The sequence below is a fragment of the Misgurnus anguillicaudatus genome, chromosome 17 (genome assembly GCF_027580225.2).
Source record: "Misgurnus anguillicaudatus chromosome 17, ASM2758022v2, whole genome shotgun sequence".
Lineage (NCBI taxonomy): Eukaryota > Metazoa > Chordata > Actinopteri > Cypriniformes > Cobitidae > Misgurnus > Misgurnus anguillicaudatus.
The window spans coordinates 16,389,059-16,407,855 of record NC_073353.2 but is presented as its reverse complement, the minus strand read 5'-3'; the positions used below and the strand labels follow the sequence as shown (position 1 = coordinate 16,407,855).

Genomic DNA, 18,797 nt, shown 5'->3' with positions numbered 1-18,797 from the left:
TGTGGACAGCAGGAAGACCATGTTTTTGCTCAGTGGGATAGAGGTAGCTCGTGTAGGAATCGTAGACATCCGTTCCAGGGAAACAAAATGGCACACGGCAGTGCTGTGACTGGGCCTGTGAGTCACAAACTACCAAGAAATGCAGAGCGGTGCTCTTGTGTTAAAAAGGTCTATACACAAAAAGCCTTTGAGAGGTTGCGATTGTAGTCGAGCGGAAAGAAGGTAATGCTGTTTAACAACAGAGGAACCTTGAAGGCTGTGATTCAAGGACTCGAGGGGGAATAATAGCAGAACATCTGAGCTAATCAGTGTGATACAGGATGTCAGAATAATTCTGCATAATGATGTCACTCACACAAAAAGGTGAGGACGCCGCAGGAAGTATTCGGGTGGAAAAGTAGAGGCGGTAAAATGCGAATTTTAAATCGTATGTTCAAGCTTACAATGCAATGCCTCAAAGTTGCCTGAAAATGGCCATAGCTGTCTTGCTCAATAACCTCTGTATCGCTTGTGTGAGACCTTCAGATGAAATATTTAACAGTTCTTTCCCAACAGCGAAAAAACCCTGAATTTTCCCCGGCTTCAAAAAGCATTCGTTCCCAGTCTGTTTGTAGTGATATACCGTGGACGTCTTCACCTGACTGTGTGAGGAAGCTAAAAAGGGACTGAAAAACATCATGAATGGACAGACACGAAAGATCTTGTTTCTTTGTTTTATTACATATTACTTCAGCATCATTCAGTTGGCAAAGTGGCGTAAAAAACATAGTTGTTTTATCTTATCTAAATAATTCATACATACAGGGTACCTTGCACAATAAAAACATAAAACATATGTACATCTTACATGATTTATAAATAGTATTGATTTACAGCATATACAGTTTTTAAAGCAAGTAAAGTCAACTGCAGGGAAAGTAACATTGTGCATTTATATAACTTTCTAGGCGGTTTTCAAAACTAAACATAATTAAAAGAGAGGAATCTGATGGGTTTTATAACAAAATATTAAAAGAACAATATCCCATACTATTTCAGAGCACATATATATACTATGTAAAGACGTTACATGCCTTCAAGATATTCAGACTAACAAAAAAGTCCTCTTAACCTTTTTTTAACTACTTAATAGATTTTTCTTTATTGTGTGCATTGAACCCGAAAGTTAGCGGAATACTGGCTTCCTCGCAAAAAAGCCCATACGTTTTTTTCCAATAGACTTTTGGATTATCACAAAATAAAACCAACTCAAACAACACAAACATTTTTATGAGAATGACACATTTTATCCAACAAAAAAAACGTCACAGATAAACACAATTTATGGATTCTGGAGTGTAAATATGTTTACTAGAAATATAAAAAGCTTAATTTTCACTTCAAAATTTATAAAAGTCGTGTTCATCTGTGATTAACTTGTTGGACAAAACATGCTAGTCTGATGCAGGGTTCACACCAGACGCAGTAGAAGCGGCAAGCACGAGTGATTTACATGTTAAGTCAATGCATAGACACGATTAGGCATCCTGCGTCGTGTTGTGCGAAAAACGCGGAACGCACGGTGCAGGAAACGCACGAGTTGAAAAATCTGAACTTCAGCGGATTTCTGGGCCATGTTAACCAATCAGGACCTTGCTGTAGTAGTGACATGATTACAGGAAGTGAGCGGAGTCCCAGCGGAGTCGCAGAAATCCCTCCCATGACGCGAATTTCCGTGTGAATGTCTCGAATGATTAGAATTTCATGCGCGAATGAAGCGAGTAAACTAAAATGTTCAAGTGTCCAACTACACAAAAAATTGCGTTATTCTGCGTAATTGCCGCCTCTCCCGCGGTTGGTGTGAATGGTGTGTCTTAAACTTTTGTTAAACACTAGGCTTATTTTTTGTGGTAATCCAAAAGTATACAGACAAAATTCATGAGCCCCCTTGCGAGGGAACCAGCATCCCGCCAACTTCCGGGTTTGCCTACAAAAATACCTCATTACTGCGGCACTCTATAGGCTGTCTAATGCTATCTCATGGCAATTCATACAGAATTTACGAGGTGGCTAATTCGTATTAATTCATTTTTGTACAATTTGCCTTTGCCCCTGTGACACTGGGGTTAAGGGTGGGGTTTCATTATTGTTTTTATGATAATCATAGTATTTTGCACGATTAACCTCGTATGACTTCATTTTATTTTCATTTAATTTATTTAGTTACGTTTAATAACCTCATTTCTAAGTCTTGTTCACTAAGAGTGGTGCAATATCATTGTGGAACTGTATATATTGTACTTTTAAACAATAAGGATATCAAAAATAAATAAAAAGTAAAAAAAAAACATATGGTTGATCATAATTATTAAGAATTAATTGAGTACAGTCTACTTTCCATATGGCTATTGAGAAAATCATTAATTCCAGAACACATCTCCTTTAAAAATGAAAGGATTGTGAAAATTCAAACACAGACAGAATTTTCTCTGGTCTTCTTGAACTAACTTGCTTTTCATTCAAGTATAAGTAGTTAGTGTCTTAAATAAGTAAACTAATCCTTCTCTTGAGTTTAGTCTCTTTCATCTGATGCAAGCAAGAGAAATTAATTCCTTTGCTAACAAAACTGAATTTCTGTTTTGGAATTATTTCATAGCGTGATTCCATGAAAAAGTCTGATCAAATATGTGTGCAATTGATCATATTATGAGAATTTTATCACCAAGGCTTGTAATCTTTATATCCATGTGTAATATGGCAATCAAACTGAAAACGTCAACAATTGGTTTAACTTTACATGGCAGATCATTCTTGGAAATACAATATAAACCATTAAGGTTTCCAAACAGGTAATGCAAAATAATATTTCCTAAAGAAATGCTACAGGGCAGGGTGCTCTATGTTCAAGAGCATGTACTCATCGGATAGATCTACTAGGTTGTCTTCATCCAAGCAGGATACATGATATGGGATACATGAATACTCACGTGTTGAATTGCACTTGGCAATTTTTTGTGCTTCTTTTCAAATTGTTATACTAATAGCATGTAAATCTAAAGTAAAATCCATACATAACCCATCCTGTAGCCTAAACCAAACTGTCACTCGGCATGTTTGTGTATTCTCTGTACTGAGGTTGACACTGCCGGTAATTAGCAAAATAAGAAATATAATTTGTCCATATCAGCTCAGCTTTCAACAGTCACATTCAGCGCTCCCATTACATGCTATGGGTTTTTAAATTTGCATAAAGACTACTCATATAAATGAGCACTATGTATGTGTCCAACACAGTGCTGTCATAGCACACGGTGCATAGCGCTATTCTGCTGCATTCCACTATAACCTTTGACAGGCACAGCAGCTGTATATTAAAAGAAAGTGCTATCTTACATTAGTACCAGGGTGATTCGGTTTAAACACGGACAGACTTGATGAAGGTCTGTGTTATTTAAATTCTTTGCAGTTTTACTGTAATCTCTGTAAACTTTACATATTGTATCTTTACATATGATCATTTAGGACTACAGATTGCAAATCAATAGCAACCATCATATTTACTATTGTCATTGTAAATAGTATTATTATTTTTATAATAAGAAAATTTGGTCATTATCTCTAAGAGTATATAGACTAATGCATACATAATTAAGTATTCATGATATTTAATCATTTCTTTCTACTATGATTTGATTTGTATTTCAATAATCATTTTGCTTGTGATAAACTACAGTCTTTGTGGTAATACAAATTAGTTAAAATAGGTACTATGGCCAGCAATTTCTAATAAAATAGGTATCAGAATGAATCAGGTAGGTAGATTATACTGCACACTTTCTAATAAAGTATTACACAGTTGTTCTCTGCACAAATCTCTACTGACAAAATTGCACACAATCAGCATTCTTTCCAAACTCTAAGGACAACCGTACTGTATGTTACCCAGGGACTAATCTCAACATTCTTACTAAGAAAGCAATACTGCCAATGTTGCCCTCACCATTGCAGTACAAAATACATTTTGTAACATACAAAGACTAGAAGAGAGGAGCTAGAAGAGCGGCTGCAAGGGAATGACAGTAGGATGAGAGGGTAACATGGGTGAAAACATAGCAGGTCGCGGCAGGGCATGAAATGTCACAGTCATAGGGTGAATACTGGGGGGTGCTGCAACGACCGGCATTTGTGGAGGGGTCACAAAGGGAGAAGCTGCAGGGGAACAGATCTCCGGTCCCAGGGGAAATCGAGAAACAGGCACTACCTGCTGGAAAAGTTGGGGTTGTGGGGCCAGGAAAGGTGTGTGATGCTGGAGGATTGTGTGACGTATCGTGATCGAGCCAGAAGGCACAGAAGACGACAAGTGAACTGGATGGAGAACACCAGATGACATGGGCAGATGTGGCCTGGGCAGGACAGATTTGAGCTTGGTGGGGAACACCTGCTGGTGTAACACCTGTCCATGGCTCTGTATCTGCAGGAGACAGTGTCTTTCCATGCCGTCTGAGGGGTGCTGGAAAGATGGAGAATGCTGAAACAGGTTGCTGGTCGTGTGGAAGCACTCCCTGCTCAACATCTCCTCAGTCTGAATGCCTAGGTGAAATCTCTGTGGTGGAGTTTGAAGGCTATGCTGACATGATTTATCATGAGTGTTTTTTTCAGTCCTTTGCAGGGCATTGAGTAAGCAGGCCTGTGCTGCCACTGAATACTTGTTACAGATCTTTACAGGGGTTTGTACTGCTTTAGACTCGCTACTGTGGATGTTGCTGTTCTCTTTTGTTAGTTCCTTCGAGAGCTTTAAATCTGTCTCAAGTAAAGCTAGACTGCCCTTGGTGCATGAAGCATTGATCTGAGAGGAGGAGCTCTGCTGCCAGTCACTGCTATCCACCACAGTATGACCCAGGGCACAGCTAATGGAAGTAAATGTCTGAGAATCAACCTCACTGCTTTCTCTATCATCAATACTGCATGAGATTGGATCTGACCCATTTGAGCTGTCACACACGCCTTTTAAAACAAGGCAATTCATGCTTGACTCTGTAGCCTTTTCCTGTTCTTCCAAATCACTGTTCTTTAAACTGTGACAATCATTTGCAAGGCATTGTGTTTGATCTTGGACACATGACCGTCTCTGTCTTTTCTTTCTTATTCCATGTTCACAACAAGTAAGTTCGGTGCCCGCAGAGCTAGTTTCTTCTAATAAACATTGATCAGAAATCTCAGCTGATGTTTGACAGAGGCTACATAACTCATCTGGCCTTGCCTCATCTCCACTGCTTAGAGAATCTGTACGTTGCCTTTTCAAAATGTGTCCCTCATATAGTAGACGTCTGTCAGTCTCTTCTGGTGCAGACATCACCTTTGGGCATCCCTGGTCTGAGCTGGCACTTTGAGAGTGAGATGCATCTTGGCTGTAGAAACGTGGCTGTTCTATGATTGTTAGCTCCCCTGCAGCTGGATTGTCAGGCTTTATCCCGCTGTTCCCAAGCACCTTTTCACCATCGACACAGAACTCATCAGAGGAAATGATACAGCCCGCTGAGCCGTTTACATCAGCTGCTGCCTCCTGACTCTTGCGTCCCACCCCATTCTCAACTAAGGGAGCTGTGCTGCTGTCCTCAGCCTGATTTTGAGCTGATTGCTTTGACTTCTCTAATGGCTGCACTTGCTGTGAAGTGGTCCCCCTAAATTGGCTATCTAGCTCTTCCAAACACTCAGGTTGTCTGTAGAATTTCTTACATTTCACCATATTGCTCTCTGTCTTCCAGTGTTTCTCTCTTCTCCTCTTCCGCCTCCTTCTTTTTCTTTTGGTGTGGCTCCTGTAATGACGTTGATGCCTGGCCAGCAATTTCTTTTCCGCCCTCTTACTTGTCTGGATCCAATCTTTGGAATGTCTACACCTGTCATATGTTTTCAGGCCAACACAACTCTCCGTGTCACTTGAATACTGATGACACCTCCTGACCTTGCTTTCAGGTCCTCGGCTGGGACTGTTTCTGGGACTGGCTGTGAATTCCTCAATGTGCTTGTCAGAGTGGCAGGATTTGAAACTTGAGCAGACAGGTAATTCCTCATCAGTTTTGGGCTCAGGCATCTCCTGAGTGTCAACAGGCTTTCTAATCCGTGACCTCTTGAAATCAAAATGGAGGGGGTTGCAACTGAAGGAGAGGGACGGCTCTGTCCTTGTAAAGGTCACCATCTCAGAGGGCCACTGGAAGATGGTGTTACCATCCCTGCTTAGGACAGAGAAGAAAGGCTGACTGGGCTTTGTGAAAGAGTAAGATGTCTTTGTAGTTGCATCCACTGCTTGCACTTGGCTTTGAAGAGAATCATTCTTCTCTGACACATCTAAGACACTCTTTTCAGGAGGATCATTGATAATCAAGTGCTCTTTCTCTGTAATGCTGCTCTCTTCTACTGTCCCCTCCTGAGTGGTCTCAGGTTTACTTTCAGCAATACTGTTTTTCAAGCTTTCAACAGAGTCCTCTAAATTAAGAAGACTATCAGTACTGTTTAAATGACAAGGGGATGCCGTTAAGAGCGAGACTGAGGGACTGGGCACGTCTTCTGAATAAACAAGCAAAGCACACAAATCTGAGGCAGTTGATAAGGGGCTCTCACCCCCCACAGGCATATCTGATGAACCCTGACTTTCCATGCTGTCACTTTTTTGGACAGACTGGCCCTGCTGTGTGCCAGTGTGGTAAATTGCCTCCTCACAATTTAGTTCTTTCTCCTCTGTGGGGGAACTGGTAAGGTCAAGCTCGACAGGGGGTGTACGGAGTCTTTGTCTGTTGCTCCGCTCCATCAATCCTTCCTCTGTGCTCTCACAGAAAGCCGCAGCTGATGACTCAAGCTTTACAGATGCTTTCTTTGGAAAGGAAAAAGAGAATGCAATTTTGCGTCTGAAAGTTTGCTTTTTGGCCCTCCCATTGTATGGCCATGGTGACTGCTTACTAGCTAATCCACAGCCACTGGAATGGATCTGACCCCCTATGTCCTGAGCCGCAAAGCTTTGGTTCTCTTCTTGGTTATCGTCACAGCAGGACTCCCTGAAAGTACCTTCCACTGCCACTGTGGTAGATTTGAACATTGGACCACTTCCTGGAGCACTGTACCAGAAAAGAGAAAAAATATGTTAGGCTCACAAAACAGCTTTCTTGTGTTATTTTTACCTTTAACCAAATCCTGTTTATTAATGTTTTCCCAACATGATTTGTGAACATCATTTAGCTTGACCTTATGTGTTTATGTCCAACTCTGATCCTTTGTACAAAGTTCATACAAACATGATCAGTTTCTCAAATTTGCTTACATTTGTTAAATGATATCATTTGATTAAAACCATTTTTTTCAGGCTTTACCACATATAATCGATATATACTGTAAAAAAAAGTATCTGAAAACATTGTATGTACTGTAAAAATGGAAAGCATTTAATAAAATGTTCCCCACCATTGCACCTCCCTGCGCTGTTCAGCGAGCTCATGCAGGCGTCTAAGAGCTCTCTCCTGTTTCCTCTCATCTTTCCTGGATTTGGAGGCCACATTGCGGGCAAACTCTCTCTGCTTCAGCTCCTTCAGTCTCTGTAGGGTGACAAAGAACCTCTTATTCATTCACCTATCTCAGTATGTCGACTACGGCAAAGCCATTTGAATAATAATCCTCTTTGAGAACAAGAATGTTTCCCTCTGCTTTAACAAACTTTCATTATGAAGAGTGTGTATCTCTGCATATCAGCCATTGAGGAATACACTGCAAAAAAAGATTAAAAATCTCTTCAAGAGAGGAGGAAGGTAATTAAGGTGTTTGCACACCAATGTTATGTTTCATCAAACCCATTTTCAGTGCAAATGAAAAGGAGCTATGGATGAGGTTGCTAAACTCCATGAAATTGTCCTATTTATTCTAGATAAATCTCAGTGATGCTAATTTGTATTTGTTTCCTGGTTTGAAAGATGCACGTGCCTTGAATGCAAGATCCATGCTTGGTCTGATGCTTGGAATGTGAGTGCAGCCCAGACAGTGAGACTTATTGATTGGGATTACGTCTGTATATTATAAATCAGTTAGATACCTGTAATCTAAATTAACTTTCATTAATAATTTACAATGATGTGATATTAAAAGAACACACTTCAGAAGAAGGCACTAGACGTCTCTGAGCAACAACCAGCTTAAGCACAGTTTTCACATCCAATTAATCCTGAGAGCTTTTATCCAATAATCCATTTAAGACCCCACAAAATCAAAGTTATTTGGCTTTTAGTATGTTAGTGTTAAGATATCTATGAGTTAAAACAATGACAAAATTTACATTTAGAAAATAAGTGTATAAATGCATTTAAAACACAATTTGCCAATACGGATTGAGGATTGCTCAAAATGCTATTGGCTAAAAAAGTAAGGAGTTACTCAATATGTCCCAACCTAAAATCCTCCTTCACAGGAAATTACGTCAAAACACCTTGAAGCTGCCCATTTCATGGGGATTTAGTCTTGGCTTAGCGTTAATACAGATGACAGTGTCTTTCAGAAAAACATCTTTATAGTAAGGCAGAATATGTTGTACTTTGTCAAGGTAGATTCAGAGGTCAACTTGTATGTGATAGTAACAGCTGGGAGTAAAAATAGTGATGTTTCTCCAGGCAGCCAGGAAGAGTCATCTGTCCCAACATTAGGCATTCCACTCAGGTTACACTGTTATACACAGTTCAGTGCTGCCGTAACCTCTCCTGTTTGAAAAGGCTTCAGTGATTGCATTTACCCTGGCTTGGGTTCATAGTCAGGGGAAAGCAAAGCGATCACATCAGATATCATTTTGTCAAGTTAAAGGGCCGCTCGGTGCAAAGTGGGCGCACCGGGGTAACTAGTTTGATCCCATCAGGATAGGGTCTCTTTGCGCACCTGCCATCTATCCTCCTTGTTGCTCTCTGCTGGCACAGAATGAGCAAACTCAGCCCTGATCCATCGCTTCATTGTCAGTTAGCCTTGCAGAAAATAGCAAACAGGTTGGCGTGGGCTATATTTACGAGACTCTAAGGTGCATTGCTTGGAGGACCTGTTATTCATTGATTGTTAATGTATCTGGTGAGAGACGCTCAGAAATGGGCCATTAATGCATGTAGCCTGTATTTCACATGACTGGGAGGTGATTACATCATTTATAGTAGGATGGGAGATGATGGGAGAGAGATGCTCCCTTAATACCTTGAGAAATCCTTTCAGTTGCGATGGGGGCGGACGTGAGTGACAAGCCACTTGAGAATGAATGAAAATTTGAACACAGTAATTTCTGGACTGGACATGTATTCTTAATTAAAAGCAACAGTGAGACTGGTCCAAGACAGACAGTGATGGCTTGGCAGTGATGATTCACACACAGACAGGAACATGAGGCTTTTTCCGTAGCTCCGGGCTTCCTGTGGGGCCGCGAGCCTTCCGTACTCCATTATATTCTCAGCAGAAATGCACTGCCAGCTCCGGAGGGGTGCAGGGAAATTTTGCTCTTCATCTATCAATCCAGTTTGCTGAGGAGCCAAATGGTAGTGTTTGCTCATGCTGTGGAATTGTTTGAAACTGTGCAAATCGAAAGCAGGGGCCGAAACTACGTCAAAGACGTGTCTGACGGACACAAATGAGCGCTGTTGCACCCGTATCATGTGAACGAGGTGGAACGGCTTTTCCCTTCATAATTCGCTCATTTCGGTCCTGTTGCGGTGTTCAATAGCAAGGTCACGGGTGGAGGGTTTGTAGATGGTGTTCAGTCAATAGTTCAGTGAGCCCTGTTATTGACAGCTCAGCAGGCCCCAGAGACTCCATGCATTTAGTTTCTGAGTGAGTCAGAGCACAGAGGTCAGGACCGATATCAAACAGCAGGACAAGTGGTGAAATTAAAGCTTTAACTTGCTATTAAAGGTTACCCTTCTATTTTTGAACACCGCCAGGTCTTAAATCAACATAGTGAATGTGAAACTGCATTAAAGTTAGCTTTGTGTGAGGCAGAAAACCTTCAAATCTCTTTTTCTTAGTTACTATGTATGGTTCTTGATGCTCTGTACGTATCAATTAGCCATAGGGCTGCATAATACATCGAATGTGATTGTCATGCGCATCTCGTCAGTAAAGCCGCTTCCTTGATTAGTAGTAAATCACATGCGATTTATTGGGCAGCCCTAATTAGTCAACTTGTACAATACATACAAATTCCTGTGAGATCAGGCTGACTAAAAATGAGTCTTTTCAGCCACACAATTCTGTATTCTGGCTTATGGCTTAATGACTTTGCTGGGTTTAATAATAGCTTTTTCATGTTTTTAACAACATGCTGCGAAATTTCATTTTGTTCCTGTAAAAAAAAATAACAGGAACAAACAATAACAAAACACTATGGCTTCAAATTGTCCTGTCTGTTTGTGATCTATAGCCCTCTAAATTAAAACGCTATAAGACCACCGCTGCTCCATTTGCTTTCAGGTGGGGGACTAAAGCCATTTTTCTTGTGCCGAAAACATGTGCGACAAAATCTATTTGTTGTCATTTTCTAAAACAGTCCATTATAGCTATGCATTGCTTTCAGTGAAAGTCTCGAAGGGCAGAAACACAAGCTCATTACCTGTTTGTGAGCGTGGTCATACGAGTTGATATGGTTGTCAAACTCTTGATGCTTGTAGTACTGCTTGTCACACAGCTGACAGTAGAAGTTTGCCTTGAGGTCTTCCAGGGCTTTGGCCAAGGATTTCTCTTTCTCAGCATAGTCCTGAAGCAAAAAATACACCATAATGTATCAGAATTATTGCCTCCAACGTTTTTACCAGCAATTTATGAAATCACATCATTTGCAGTGACACCCTGTTACTTCTTGAAATCCTACATGAAGTCCTTGAGAGATGTTTTTGGTCAAAACATATGAGTGAAAACTATAGTGATGCACTGATAAATCTAAGGAGCCCCTAGGGGGAAATGGAGCAAATTAATAAAGTTTAGTTTTGTGTGCGCAGGTGAAACTATCAAGTTTAGTTTTGCGTGCTCACGTGAAACTTTTGCATGCACACGTGTTTAAACTTTTCAAAAAAAATTCTGCACATGAAGGTTTCGCGTGAGCACATGAAACTAAACTTTAGATTTTTTTACTCCAATGTCACCTTATGGGCTCGGTATGAATCAGCCTAATCGGTATTGGCAAATAAAAACATTTGCTTTTTTGTAAAAACAGCCTATGATCAGGAAAGATTATATCCTGGCAATCAAAAGGGGCAGAAAAAAATTCATAACGTATTATTTTGAACTTGAAACAAGGACTAAAAAGCTAAACTATCCGTATTCGTAGATGTTATTCTAACTCATTCTCCACCAGCCTTTTTTAAAAGTTGCCCGCAAGCATTTTTTGTGATTTTCACAAAGGTTTCACAAAATACCTTCCAGGATATTGTTCTATAAATATATTAACATACAAATATATTTAAAATTAAACAGGCAGTCTGCTTTCAAACAAAATTCCCCGGAAAACCCCGCCCACCCATCAGTCAGCGGGAGATGCTAGAATTTGCAAACATAATATCACACAACACAGCTTTGTTTAATTTCAAACCTCAACAATGGCACGAAAAAAAGAAGTGTGTTTTTGGATGTAGGGAGAAGAAAGTCAGCCTTATGGAAACAATGGATATAGACTATTATCCGAGGAGGCAGCGGCATTTTGCATGTGTGTTTGATGCGCTGGCTTTCATTGAAAAGTCCCAACCGGGTCATGAGTTGCTTGCGGTAAGAAAGACTAGGCGCGTGCAGATTATATAAATGACACGAACATGCAGTGAATCATAAGATAAATCAATGTTGTATAAAGTATTGCATGACTCGTACTCGCTCCTTCCGCGGTAGTAACTCCTCCTTCTTCATTTATCGGAAAAAATCGATTAAGCTAATCTTTCTTTTATAAATCGGATTAAACTACAGACTCGTCGGAGATATAAAGGATGTAATACTAATTTAAAGGTACTCAAGATTAACATCAGAAATGCAGAAACAGCTTGTGTTATGTGATCTTTAAAATTAATTACATTTGTTTTGGCTTCGTTTTTTTATAAATTGGGTAAGAGTGGATAATAGCGGAATTACAGATTATCGTAAATTTAGCATATTTTAGGGGTGGTTTCCCGGACATGGATTAGTTTAAGACAGGACTAGACCTTAGTTTAATTAGGAGTTTTAACAAACATGCATTACTAGTGTGCATTTTGAGGTAAAACAAAGGGCACTAATGTATTTTAAGATATGTCAGTGCAAGTTGTTTTCAGTTTGGACACCTCTTACATTTATTTTAGTCTAGGACTAGTCTAATCCCTATCCGGGAAACCGCCCCTAAGCTGTCTTAATTTAAAAACACCTTTTCCTGACACATCTTAACAAATATCAGTTCCATTGTTTTGTCTTAAGATGCTAACCAGTATTGTTTTTGTAAGTTTTGTTTGTAAAAACGACTTAAATCCCCCAATATAACCAAGGCCTAGTCCTGGCCTGTCCGGGAAAGTGCCCCATATGTAGAGAATATATAGAGAAATAGATCTGCGAAACATATCTTGCAACATATTTTTTACAAATAATTTTGTCTGTTAATATACTGTTTGTTTGTTATATACAGCTACTGTATAGATGGGGGCCGAAACAACTGGGTATGTGGTCCCAGCCCTTGGATGAAAGGGACCCAAAGTATCATATGGGGTTTGCCTTGGACCCTTTGGATTCTAGTCACAACCCTGGACATAAGGTAGAAAAGCTTTTTTATACAGACGTGCTTACCCCTCCAGAAACCTTTTATATTACCCTTTAAATGTTAGATTTGTTAAAAAAAACTCAAACACATAGAAATATTAGCAGACATAAAGTATATATGCAGTACACATGTTTCTGCCATATTGATATATATTAATAATTTGTGAGGTTGAATATTTGTTGTGCTGTTCTTTGAAAATGATGCTCATAAAATCCAACTCAGCCCCCATGATGCCATCATCATTTTCTCCTTCTTTAATACTCTTTATTAAATATTGATTTACAACAAATCTTAGAAGCGAATAGTTTCACCAGGGGCAGATTGCGTTTCAGATCTAATTTCTTTATCGCTCAGGTCGTATGGAAACTTGCAGATTTAAAAGCAAGACACACAAAAAACTCTTTTCCCAAAAGGTCTCCAATCCGAAAATCTGCAGGAGAAAAGCGCTGCCATTTTAATTGGACTCAGTTTACCATAAAACGCATTGCTGAGTCAAACCTTACACTGTCATCCAAATGCTTCTGTATACAGCAGCACCTAATAAAAAACCTAGGAATGTTTAAGTTAACATTGAAACTTGTCAACATGAAAGAAATGGCCAATGATACACAAATGCTTCTATCAAATCTGAGATTATTACTGACATGAACCTGAGCTCTTTGTAAGTGCATCAAACCCATTACATTTAGTAACAGGGAAGCCGGGCCATGATCAGATGCCTTGTGAAAATAGTGCCTCTCTCCCTCATCGTATGTGAGAATGTGCCACCACGATGGGCTAAACACACGGCTGAGCAAAAATAATAATATCCCTTCCATTCACTCATACAGGGAGACAGCGTGAAACAATTGGCATCTAATTGTACTTAATAGTTGGCTAGCTTGCAGCTAATGAAAACAGTATCGCTTGATTACCTGGGTGTGCTTGGAAAGTGACCCTTATTTTATTTAGCCCAATAGCACAATATCAAGGTTAGGAAGAAACTGCGTATTCGTCTCAAAGAGTGGCAAAGTCATACAGGGGAGATTCTTCCACGACAGCGTTTACTTTATTAGGTACTTCTGGATCTCAAGATAACATTCAAGTCAGCCCAAGAGTATTAAAAGGTTTGTTTGCTTTAAAGTGTTTGTAAGCAAAATTAAACATCCAAATTAATATGTGGGAAGGAGAAAAACAGGGATGTGATGTGGTGTGAACTCATTTACGCAGCAGATCAATCAAATCACCACATGAGGGAAAACAGTCACTTAAGAACAACTTTGTGTCAAGCTGAGGGACCCCCCTAAATCTTTCTCAGTTCATCTTAATGTATCAGTATAGTACGAGGCTCTTCTCAAGGGCATGTAACAGTAGGTACTGTATTAGAAAATGTTTAGACCACTAGTGCTTGAATTTTAAAGGGAGGGTCTTGTTTTAATAGCTACTGTATCAGAGTGTTGCTTAGTGATGAAGCACAAATAGAAAACAGTGTGGAAAAAAACTTCATGCTTCTGCCTTTACAAATTAATTTTAATTAAGGCTAGGCGACTTTTACCAAAATTCAAGGCCTCGTGACACGTCACAATCGTCTTTATTAAAACAGCATTTTATGAAAATAAAATTCAAAGACAGTGTTTTCCGGCATGCAAGCTGGTCAGACAGCTTACGTCTGACCTCAGTGTACGTTTCTGGGAAAGGAGTCCTATCAGACCATACCTATAAAGATAGTATTGACTCATTTCCCATCCTGCCATAATTTCAATCTAGGCACATGATGTTTTGAGGATTTTCAGATCTGTTTATGCAGTACACCCACCTAAAGGATTATTAGGAACACCATACTAATACTGTGTTTGACCCCCTTTTGCCTTTAGAACTGCTTTATTCTACGTGGCATTGATTCAACAAGGTGCTGAAAGCATTCTTTCGAAATTTTGGCCCACATTAATAGGATAGCATCTTGCAGTTGATAGAGATTTGTGGGATGCACATCAAGGGCACGAAGCTCCCGTTCCACCACATCCTACAGATACTCTATTGGGTTGAGATCTGGTGACTGTGGGGGCCATTTTAGTACAGTGAACTCATTGTCATGTTCAAGAAACCAATTTGAAATGATTCGAGCTCCGTGACATGGTGCATAATCCTGCTGGAAGTAGCCATCAGAGGATTGATACATGGTGGTCATAAAGGGATGGACATGGTCAGAAACAATGCTCAGGTTGGCCGTGGCATTTAAACGATGCCCAATTGACACCAAGGGGCCTAACGTGTGCCAAGAAAACATCCCCCACACCATTACACCACCACCACCAGCCTGCACATTGGTAAAAAGGCATGATGAATCCATGTTCTCATTCTGTTAACGCCAAATTCTGACTCAACAGATATCGAGACTTATCAGACCAGGAACATTTTTCCAGTCTTCTACTGAACATTTTTGGTGAACTCGTGCAAGTTGTAGCCTATTTTTCCTATTTGTAGTGAAGATGAGTGGTACCCGGTGGGGTCTTCTGCTGTTGTAGCCCATTCGTCTCAAGGTTGTGCGTGTTGTGGCTTCACAAATGCTTTGCTGCATACCTCGGTTGTAACGAGTGGTTATTTCAGTCAAAGTTGCTCTTCTATCAGCTTATTACACGGCTCTCTGGAATGCTTGATTCTGATTGGTCAGTTGAGACATTTGCAGGTTCGTTCTTTTCGAATAATAACCGCTCCAAAATAATAACGCATAGCCGGACTACTTGCACGAGTAATATCGCTCTGCGCCAATAAAGATCAATAATGATTACTGTCTGTGTGGCGCCATCTTGTGACAAACACTCGACAACCACGACAAGAGACAGACAGCTTACTGAGACTGAACTTGACAAAATAGAGCATGACAGCTACGAAGCACACAAACAAAAAAATACAGAATGGGGATGAAAACTTCTCAAAGAGAAAAAATGGAGACAAGTATGAAGCAGAGGATCTTTATAAGGTATTACGATCATTTTATGCATCTGTGCAAAGTTTCGCGGAAGGATAAAAATGTTAATTTAAAACAAATATGCCAATAAAATGTTTCAAATTCATATTCATGTCCAGTTTTTTTTCTTATGTGGCAAGTAGCCGTGTAATAAGCGGGATAATGCAGAGGCAGCCGGTAGCCACTGGGAAACAAGCCCCTTCAGTGCGATACAAGACCCTCCGCTTCGCGTCGGGTCCCGATCACACTGTCGGGGCTTATTTCCCAATAACTACCGGCTGCCTCTACATTATCCCTTACTTGAATCAGTCGGCCCATTCTCCTCTGACCTCTTGCATCAACAAGCAGTTTTCGTCTACAGGACTGTCGCATACTGCATGTTTTCCCTTTTCACACCATTCTTTGTAAACCCTAGAAATGGTTGTGTATGAAAATCCCAGTAATACTCAGACCGGCCCGTCTAGCACCAACAACCATGCCACGCTCAAAATTGCTTAAATAACCTTTCTTTCCCATTCTGACATTCAGTTTGGAGTTCAGGAGATTGTCTTGACCAGGACCGCACCCCTAAATGCATTGAAGCAACTGCCATGTGATTGGTTGATTGGATAATTGCATTAATGAGACATTGAACAGGTGTTCCTAATAATCCTTTAGGTGAGTGTATATGTATAAGCAAATTGTTTATAAAGATGCATGTAACCATGTGCTTTTGCCATAGACTGTAAAAAATATGGACGTAGTGTCCGTGACGTCACCCATTTGTTTGCGAAGAGCATTTTTGAAGCCCAAAGATGGTGGAGCCTGTCGTTGCCTTTTTGCCAGCGGATCACCATACGTCACTTGCGGATACATTATATATGGCTGTAAAAATATTTATTTTGCTGTAAAGTTGGGTATTTTAACAATTGGGTCTCTAGGATTGACTCTCTTTTGGAGCCAGTCTCTAGTGGCCAGTCAATGAATTGCAGCTTAAGTTGGCTTTATGAAAGAGACCGGTGTTTGAAAGACAGGTGAGTGGACGGTCCTTTGCACTATTAGCATTATGTGACATGCATTGTGGTCGAAAAAAAATTCTGGACCGTGTTTATATCTGTATTATGTGTTGTATTTATATGCATTTGTGGATCTTAATCCGAGTGCAATAAACATTTCCTTCTTATTGGACAAAAGCTTATCCAATCCCCATATCCTCATTTAATGTGGGCTGCATTCAGAAACGTTTTGCAAACTAAACATTTGTCTTTTGTTTAATTTTTGCAGCAGCAGTCTTCAATCTGGCATTCTATTAAAACATCAAAAGCAAGGGTATTTACATACAGTGGATTACTGTCAGACTTAAAACAAATCCTGCATTGGTTGACACACAGGGGGTGTTCATATAAATAGAACACATCGGAAGCATCGCATCTCTGAAATCTGGAGTACCGCTTTACACGGTTTTCCTTTTTACTGAACATCAAGCGAAGGGACACAAACTGTTAAAGATCATGTGGCTTTTATGTCTTTATGGGACTGCCTAACAAGGTCAAGCACAGAGGTGGGAACCACACAGCCTTTTCGCTGCGGAAATGTATTGAAACATAAAGAGAAAATATGATTGACATTAGGATACATGACTGGTGATCAGAGAGCCTGTGATTGCACTTTCTATAGCACACCTGGCTTATGAGTGATGTCTTTTATGTTGTGTTGAAAAGAGGCGATTTCCAAAACAAAGAGCAAAGGATTTAGAGAGCGCATTTGGGTGCAAATAGAGAAGACAAAGACGGTCCTTCAAACAGAATCAAGAGCTTCATGAATTAAACAGTAAATTAAAATCGGCCTCAAATAAAATTAATTAAAAACAACATACTAATTAATTCATGCACATTTCAAGAAGCCTTCAAACAATATGTAGTCAAAATCCAAGTCAAAAAACGCAATTTCGTCCAGGATTATTTCATTTTGACAGATTCTCTCATAATTTATGAGGAAATAGAAAATATTAGCTTTGCATATTGCTCGTGGGCACAGCTGCCGTGAATTGCATGCATATTTTCCCTCTGTTCCATTAAAAAAGTTCCCTTTCTTACCTGACTCCAAAACATTGGGACTTTTCTTTATTGACTCATATCACATACTGTAAGCTATAAAGAAATGGCCATTTAAGACTAACCACTTCATTATTCTGTGGCTCCCTTTATAAATCCTGACTAACCAATTCTTGTATTATGCATTTGAAGGGGTTATCATTTGTAGAAATTCACAATGCAAAACCATTTATTTTCTCAGCCCAGATCATTTATGAAAACTAAACTGCAAAACAGTTATCACAACCATGAGCCCACAGGCACCATGTTGGAGACCACTGAGCTAATGCATGCCAAAGGTGACAAAGAATGCATTGAAATAATATGTTACATTGTTCTCTGATCTACATATAGACGGTTTTACGTGTCCATTTACAATAGGATTGCCTTTGGAATGAAATGGTCTATTATTACCTCATTTGAAAGGGCCATGATAATGTTGATAAGCTCTGCTCTGATTGGTTGTTTCACAGAGCAGCTCCTTTAGTAGCTCTGCATGTGTGTAAACAGACGTGATGTTTAAGCCTGTCTGATGATACAGATGAAGATACAGAATTTGAGGAATAATCAATTGTTTGGAGATTGTTAATGGACGTTTCTGAGTGGTAAGTTTGTGGGTTTTTTTTCAGTATGGACCTGTAAATCGTAACTGTAATGTAAGTAGAACTTCAGCTTAAACGTTAGCATATAGCATACACTAGCATATAGCGCTCAGCAGTCACAACTTCGTTTTTAGCATTGTAACAACATTGTATTTAATGTGAAGTTTAATGTTGGCGGCGTACATCAGGACTGTAGCACAGTCTGTGTTATTTCAAGATTGGCCTGTCTTTTGCATGCAGAAGGTTTACATTAGAAGGAGGAAACACAAATGTTTGAAGCTCATGATTAGGGTTGTAACGGTACGCAAAAATCGCGGTTCGGTTCATTTTCGGTACAGTAAGGAAAAATTAAACTGCAGGTTGTTTATTACTATAAACTTTTTTAACAATTTGTTTACACTTTTTTAAACACTTTTTATTAAAATATA

General features: G+C 39.7%; 1 protein-coding gene across 1 annotated transcript in view; it reads right to left on the bottom strand.

The window, feature by feature from the left end:
* Positions 1-699: 699 nt before the first annotated feature.
* The window catches only part of znf804a (zinc finger protein 804A), a 71,461-nt gene continuing 53,363 nt past the window's right edge, over positions 700-18,797 (bottom strand). Inside the window, exons 2-4 of the mRNA XM_055214935.2 lie at positions 10,592-10,735; positions 7,432-7,562; positions 700-7,088 (exon numbers count right to left, since the gene is read on the bottom strand). Coding sequence (XP_055070910.2) covers positions 4,031-7,088; positions 7,432-7,562; positions 10,592-10,735 — 3,333 coding nt within the window. The 3' untranslated portion in view covers positions 700-4,030. The remainder of the gene's footprint in view (positions 7,089-7,431; positions 7,563-10,591; positions 10,736-18,797) is intronic.